Source organism: Pyrus communis, chromosome 7, assembly GCF_041283825.1.
Source record: "Pyrus communis isolate YQ-2024b chromosome 7, ASM4128382v1, whole genome shotgun sequence".
NCBI lineage: Eukaryota > Viridiplantae > Streptophyta > Magnoliopsida > Rosales > Rosaceae > Pyrus > Pyrus communis.
The window spans coordinates 26,382,441-26,390,247 of record NC_142571.1 but is presented as its reverse complement, the minus strand read 5'-3'; the positions used below and the strand labels follow the sequence as shown (position 1 = coordinate 26,390,247).

The 7,807-nt window shown below is 38.0% G+C and overlaps 1 protein-coding gene and 1 pseudogene across 2 annotated transcripts; both read right to left on the bottom strand.

Moving 5' to 3' along the window:
• Nucleotides 1-779: 779 nt before the first annotated feature.
• Nucleotides 780-2,281, bottom strand: LOC137734474 (peroxidase 52-like; annotated as a pseudogene). Its single transcript, XR_015964448.1, has 4 exons — nt 2,234-2,281; nt 1,877-2,070; nt 1,592-1,761; nt 780-1,388 (listed from the first exon to the last, which is right to left on the bottom strand). The product of XR_015964448.1 is annotated as a peroxidase 52-like (transcript).
• A 3,718-nt stretch (nt 2,282-5,999) lies between these two features.
• On the bottom strand, nt 6,000-7,807 carry LOC137734971 (peroxidase P7). The gene is made up of 4 exons (XM_068474318.2): nt 7,539-7,807; nt 7,072-7,263; nt 6,806-6,971; nt 6,000-6,482 (listed from the first exon to the last, which is right to left on the bottom strand). Exons 1-4 carry the CDS (start codon nt 7,746-7,748, stop codon nt 6,091-6,093), a joined length of 960 nt encoding a protein of 319 aa, XP_068330419.2. The 5' UTR covers nt 7,749-7,807; the 3' UTR covers nt 6,000-6,090.

Sequence of the window (7,807 nt, the reverse complement as noted above, 5' to 3'; positions counted from 1 at the left end):
TGAAACCAGTACTTAATCAGGATGATTATTAGTTATTAACAAACTATCATTGATGGACTTTATTGTTAGCAAAAAATCTATTGTATTTGGATAGACTGGTAGTATCATTAGTCATCTTTTGGTTACAGGCTAACATCATTAGTCATTGCTAATTAAATTGCTTCTGAATTGATTAAACATGTGTAACTAGTATTAGTATCTCAATATGTGAAGGGCCAAAAAAGAAAACCCAACCCAATTGTGGATCCAACCAGATGACCGTAGCTCTAACATTAAAGCCCACAAGTGGAGAGCCCATTTTGTTTGACGCTCTTTTTCCTATCACGAAGTTGTTACACATGGTTTCTCCCTTCTTTTAAAACAGGGGACTAGCTAGTGGTGTCTCCATGGCAGTTCACTTTTTTCGGGGGTTCGGAAGACCTACAGAAGCATTTCAACCTTTCATGACCATCATCATGCGATTCTCCAGCGGCAAGAATCGAACCATGACGTGCCGTGTAAAATACAGGTCTGAAATTCATCATTTTCTCATGAAGCTTTTTTTTTTTTTCCTTTTTTCTAGGTCAGCATGTTTGTTATGTTAATTTTTTTTATTTATTGCCCACGATTTTACTTAGGCGACACATCTTATTTCGAATAAAGATGCAACTTTTGTTTCATGATTTTCACTCTTGAATTTCGAACCGTCTCATGCTTGTCCTGTGTATTCATTAGAATGGAAATCCATCTTAATCCCAAGACATAATTCAATTTGGGTGAATCCCGTTATAGCTTACGCATTGTCTGTGTATAATTGCGTGGTTTTACTGATTTCGTGCTCAATTTTTGGCATCTAAATTTTCGTATGCTAACTTCATAACCTAATCAACCAATATTACTGATGTCAAACAAAAGCGAAATTCTAACTACTATTTTTCTAAGGTAAGAAGATCTCCCGAAAGCATAATTAATTGATTGTAAAAAGCCATGCGTGCTACCATTCTAATCAAACGATGGGGATAATCCTCCTGCAATTCAATCTAATCTCGCCAGCCGGTCCAATGAGGGGGTTGATGGTTCCCATCTTGATCATTGCTGACACAAAGTCGTTAAAGAAGGATTCCTGGTGTTCACTATACTCACGTACGATGTAGTCAGTTTTGCCTGCACTGAACAACTGCTGATCGGAATGGAGGAGTCCTTTTTTTCTGGACAAGGTTTTTGTAGTAGCTGTTGTCGAACACTATCGGGGTTTGAGCATTAATCGGAGCCAAATGATGATCCCATGAGCCTTTGGCTTTAGGGCATTTTGATCTCCTTTGTTGTGCTAGATCTGTGTCTATGTTGGTTTTGATTGTATATCCGCTTTCTGAAGTTGTGGCATTGTGCTTGCCCAAGAGTATGAGCTCCTGCATTTACGTAAAGTAATTAGTTTTATAAACTGCACTAATTTATAAAGGATTAATAGTGGGTATATGTTGGGTGGGACTATTTGTTTTGAGTAATCAGTAATGTTCTCTTGTTAGATCAATTTTTTTTAATCACATTCAGGACGAACCGGTTAAATGGTTTTGAAAAATATGCGAATGTGTCGATGTAATGAATCAAATACCAGATAGAGCAACCAAGTCCCTCTTGTTGAGTGCAATACCACTGAATCTAAGGATGAGCTCCTTTAGGTTAGCCCTTGCGGTGGGTATGCTGACGTTAGTAACAACTGGGTTTGTAGCCCTAGCTAGCGTCTTTTCTTCCCAGTTGAATGCCCTAACTTGGCCCGCCAAGCTGCAATGTACGCATAGTATGCTCATACAACTAGATACATGAATGGAAATTATGATCATGACGCTTTGAAAACAGAAGTAATATTAGATCAAGAACTATTTGGTATGTAACTTACCATGACAACAGAGTCTCTAGCAACAGTGGCCACTATGTCAGCACATGACGGTGCCGGGGCACACTTTCTCTACTGCAGACTTGACTTCATCAATGACTTCAAATCCCCTTGAAGAATTCTTATTAGGAGGTACATTTTTCTCTTCAATAAAGTTATATAGGCGCATCATCCAGGAGCACCGACCCATCACATCCCTGCACACCAATAATACTTATTTCTAAGACAAACCAAATGAAGAAAACAAGGACTAATTACCACGTTAGTTATAATAATGCTATAATGCGTGGCCAGTTTCTAAATTGCTCAATGCATGATAACATTCAAAGTTTATGCACAGGGATGACGGAGAAGATTTACATTAACAAAACAGTCGTGGAAGAAGAGGTGGAGGAGAGAGGCTCCCATTCGAGCCTCTTTTTTTATTGCAGATTCGACTATGGATTTCACAGTGGGGAAGAGCTTTGGGCAAGATGATGCATAATAAGTTGTTGAGAGTCCATCACTTTTCACTACGTCAACTTGCACAATTAGGAAAGATAAGATCACAATGGCCAGAAGGAGTAAGAGGAAGCCATTGATCTCATGTATGTCTGTTCTTAATTTGGTTAATCACAGAAGGATTTGGAATTGGCCCAAGCACTCTTTGGTTTGTGCACTATGTTGGATAGGAAAATCTTCAACTGGGGCAGTTGATTAAATCAAATAAAAAATTAAAAGAAAATAAGAGTAGTTTTTGCTTCTAGTGAAATCAGCTTCCAGAAGACAAGTGTATATATATGATTGGTATATTCAGCAGCTATGCATGGATTTTACTTTCGTAACTGCTTAATTAGCTACTTATAGACCCAGTAGAAGTGTATCAACTCAAACTCATCCTACAAAATAGCAGTTTACTAAACAGTCTTACTATACACCTGGTAGTCCACTTATTACGTACAAAATAGAGTACTTCTGCACACATATTCGCTTCGGAGGAGGATTCTCTCCTCTTCTATTCTCATCCCCTTCCCTCCCCTCCTTTTACACATTGTTTTTTGTCTTATTGTCTCTATAAAAAAACTAATATAAGATATTGACGTGACTAAACCGTAACTGTTCAAATAGGAAGGAAGGGAAGGGGAGAGAGATTAGGAGAGGAGAGAATCCTCCTCCATTGGCTTCAACAAGGGACACGTGGTTTTTGAACATAACAACCTTCCGACTGAAAAGTTTGACCAATTTATGTTTAAAATCTCTTCGTTGGTGATTTGTGAAATTTTTCTAGTCTTTCTTCTTTTAACTTATAAAGAGTTGGGTTATGTCTTGAGTTTCTTTTCCACCCATTCCAATCTTGAATTCCGAGGTAGGTACATCATGAAAGTTTTTCTTTTGCACACACAACAAATCCACTACACTTACATTTTCTCTTGCCGGTTTAAAATGTTCTCTATGAAGAGTTATAAAATTTTCTCTCTTCTGAAATTTAATTATTTCATGTTTTTCCAGAAGCTAGACATCTTAATCGCTGTAGTCTGTCAACTTTGTTAATGGGGATGAATACGGTTCAAATTCTCTTAACTATTTGGGTTAGATTAGGTTTACTTCTCCTAGTTGTATTTCTATCTTGCATGCCAAGTAAACTAGCCAGCTTGCACTCAAAGTCACTGACTTGGACATCTATTTGTACCTTGAGGGATCATCATTCAGTTCTCTAAATTCTACGTAGCTAAAGGCGTGGCTTTTATGCATAGCCTTGTTGTATTTCTGTAATTTCTTACGAATAAGCACAAATATATGATTGAAAGCAACTTATCTTGGAAGGCTAGACACTTGAAATGAATATTTGCTTATAAAAAGTGAAGAATATTTATAGTAAACCTTAACAAGATGATAAGGTCATGAGTTATACTTTCCCAAAACAATTTTATTCTTAAGACATATGCCTTTAGGCTGAAGTCAGGCTTAAGTACCCACGTACTAAGCTTAATTAGGTTTCCTATAATTCTTCCTAATATCCCCATGAGATCCAGTGAGGGGTGTGATATCTCCCATCTTGATCATGGCACTCGCAATCGGAACTGAAGGTATCGTAGCTTTTGCTGTAGGCGCGCACTGTGGAATTGGTGGAACCACCGTCGAAGAGCTGCTGATCAGACCGGAGGAGACCTTTGTTCTTGATTAGGGTTTTGTAGTAGTGGTTGTCGAAAACTGTAGGGCTTTGAAGATCAAGTGGAGCCAAATCATTGTTTCCTGAGCCATAGGTTTTTGGGCAGTTGGATTCCCTTGTTTTGGCAAAGGATCTGTCCACGTTGGTCTCATTGTATATCCCGGGCCTGAATATGGTGCACCTTGCTTGTCCTTTTGTATGGGATCCTGTTCAATTTTATGCGTCGTCCATATAATGGTGGGGACTGAACATTTGGATGATTTATGTGGACACCAAAAGTTCATATTTGTGAAGAAGTTGAGGTTCTATTATAAAATTAATTAGTTATATGAAGAGTAGTTCAACTTTTTTATATATATATATATATATATAAGTTTTTTTAGGCGTCTAGGAACAATTCTTGGGGTGTCCATCCATTCCTACACCCTAAACACTACAAGGAAAACTGACAATAGTGAGTGAAATTAGTTTAGCATCTGGTGGGGGTGGAAGGGTTATCATGAGTAGCTACCGAGGTGAGTACAAGGCTTATCAGTGGTTAATGGGGTTATTAGCCATTGATAGGCGTTTTACGCATCATGTTTAATTTTGTACAATTAATATCAGTAATTGTTGTACCATATATTAGGCCTCAATATTTGGACATTACTTAGCCTATGATATATGTAAGAGGTGAGAGAAACCCTTATTCTATAAAAGGGACTATTCACCCTCACTTTAAGGGATGACAAACCCTAGCTTCTCTAGCAACAACAATGTGGACGTAGCCCTAACTCGGGATGAACCACGATATAATTTGTGTTCATGTGTGTAAGTGTGATTTACGCTACGTTGGTCCAAGATCAACCAATTTTGTAGATCAACAGTAACTATTGTCAAATTTTGTTTTTGTTTTTTAGCAAACAATATTATCCAAGCTAAGGGAGAACGGGTGAGTTTAACCTCACAATGGACTAGCAATAATGTGGTTCAATTTCACTTTTGGCAAGAAACAAACATAAGACTCTCAATCACAAATGAAAAAGAATATCATTAAATCGTAATACTAAGCAGTAAATAGGTTATACAATTAAGTTAATAAACTTACCATGGCAACAGAATCTCTGGCAGCAAAGGGCCAAAGGCCAATATATCAGCACATGACACCACGCGGAGGCACACATTTTCCAATGCGGACTTTATATCATCAACCACACGAAATCACCATTGGATTCGGCATTTTTCTCTCCAGTAAAGCTTGATGTGTCGTCAGGGAGCAACGACCCACCACGTCCACATCCCTCGAAATTGGCAGCAAGGGCAATTGAGACTTTACCCAATGAAGAAAGTAATTAGCAACGTCAAAATGCAAGTCTTTTGATGTGGCGGGTATATTTGAAAGGAAATCGAACAATAACCTTAAATTAGAATCTACGTCCAGTTGGACGAATTTAGAAGGGAGTCTCTGTCGTCGTCTTTAATCATCGTGAGATTTTGTCATCGGATTTTGTGATAAAATTGAAATTATTGTAAATAGTATTATTATAAGAGTGATTTGTAAATTTAAAAGCAGTATATAATAAGATTTTGGAGATCTTATCCTATCATGATTGTATTACCTAGAAGGCAAGCAAAATCTTACTTCTCAATCCCTTTCCTTGGAAGTTATGCCCAAAGAGAAATAGACTGACTATGATCGATAGGGTGTTAACAAAGATAGTAGATGTTAACGGACAAGGATTGTCTGCCCTTCTATTTTTGGTGTCCTTTCGTGTCCTCTGTTTGTGTGGTCACGGTTAAGTCACTATTCATTTTTGTTTTATTATCTCTATAAAAAAATAATATAAAATGTTGACGTGGCTTAACCGTGACCACATAAAACAGAAGGACATGGGAGGGCACCTGAAGTAGGAAGGCAGACAATCCTTGTCCAATGTTAACAATATTTAGTAGATGTTATCCAATATATATATTTGCGGAATTTAGTAGATGTTAACAAAGATAAAAACGACATATGTCAAATTTCAAACGAAATTCTCAAATTCTTCCAAGGCCATTAGTTGCGCATTCAAATATAGGACCTGCAAGCTTAGTTGGGCTTCCTACAATTCTTCCTAATCTCCCCCTTGGATCCAGTAAGAGGTTTGATGTCCCCCATCTTGATCATGGCCTTCGCAAAGTCAGAACTGAAAGTGTTGTAGCTATTGCTGTAGGCTCGCACTATTGAATCGGTGGAACCACCATTGAAGAGCTGCTGGTCAGAATGGAGGAGACCTTTTTTCTGGATTAAGTTTTTGAAGTAGCTGTTGTCAAAAGAAGTAGGGCTTTTAAGATCAAGTGGAGCCAAATTGTTGTCTCCTGAGCCAGAGGTTCTTGGACAGTTGGATTGCCTTGTTTTAGCCAAGGAACTGTCCAGATTGGTCTCGTTGTATATGCGAGGCCTGAATGTTGTGCACCTTGCTTGCCCAATTGTATGGGATCCTGCTCAAATTTTACAAACCCAAATTAGTTAAGAAAGGAATACTTGACAGCCAGTGGTTTTCACATGCATTGTAACTTCTTACAGTGCATAAAGAATTATAAAATACTCAGTTTTGAGAGCAGATGGCTAAATAGGAGTGTCAATTGCTACCATACTTGATTACAACAAAAATTATTGAGTGATTGTTGTGGAATCCAAAGGATTATATCTGGACACTTAATTCTAGTGACAATTTTTGGGTGTCTAGAAAAACAAAAGTTTTTGAGTGTCTGCATGCAGAAATTAGAATCACCGGAGACAATGTTCATCGGGAAATAGATACCGGATAAAGCAACCAAGTCTCTGGTGGAAAGGCCAAGAGCATTGAATGTAGAGATGAGCTGGTTTAGGTTTCGGGTTGGAGGGGGGATGCTGTTGTTAGCAGCGGCTTGGCTTGCAGTCCTTGTGTCTCTTCTTCCCAACTTAACGTCCCAACTTGGCCCTCCAAGCTGCATTATGCATCAAACAAGAACGTAATTAATTAAATTGGTTAACTTGCTGAAACATGTAAATTTAGAATGATTAGCTAATTATAATAAGTTGACTTACAATGGTAACTGAGTCTCTGGCAGCAATGGCCAATATATCAGCACATGACACCACGCCTGGGCACACGTTTTCTACTGCGGACTTTATTTTGTCAACCACGTTAAATCCCCGCGCAGAATTCTTATTAGGAACTGCATTTTTCTCTCCAGTAAAGCTCGATGTGTCGTCAAGGAGCAACGATCCGTCGCATCCCTGTCAATTGGCATCAATGAAAAAGAACTAGTTAAGGAAGGTCATTTAAAGTACACATTTAATAACCAATGTGTCTGAATATAAGTTCAAAGACATGATATATAATACTTTAAGACATACAGTTTTGTTGCCCTTTTGGCTCACAAATCATTGTGTCACTTTTTAATGTATAACTTTGAAAGCTACTACATAACTAAGTTTTTTTTTATAATTATTTTATATATAATTATTTCATGTAATAAATTTGAAAATAACATTGACTTGAATGCGCATACATTAACAAAACAGTCGTGGAAGTGGAGGCGAAGAAGAGAAGCACCCATTCGAGTCTCTTTTTGTATAACGGAACGCACAGTGGATTTCACAGTGGAGAAGAGCTTTGGGCAGGAGCTAGAGTAAAATTTTGTTGAAAGTTGAGCGTTAGTAGTTCTAATGAGCATAAGGAAAGCCAAGGTCAAAATGGCCATGAAAGAAGAGGAAGCCATTGACGCTGAATGCGGTGTATATTCTTAGTGAAATGGAGAATGTAAAGCTCGCTTGTGTT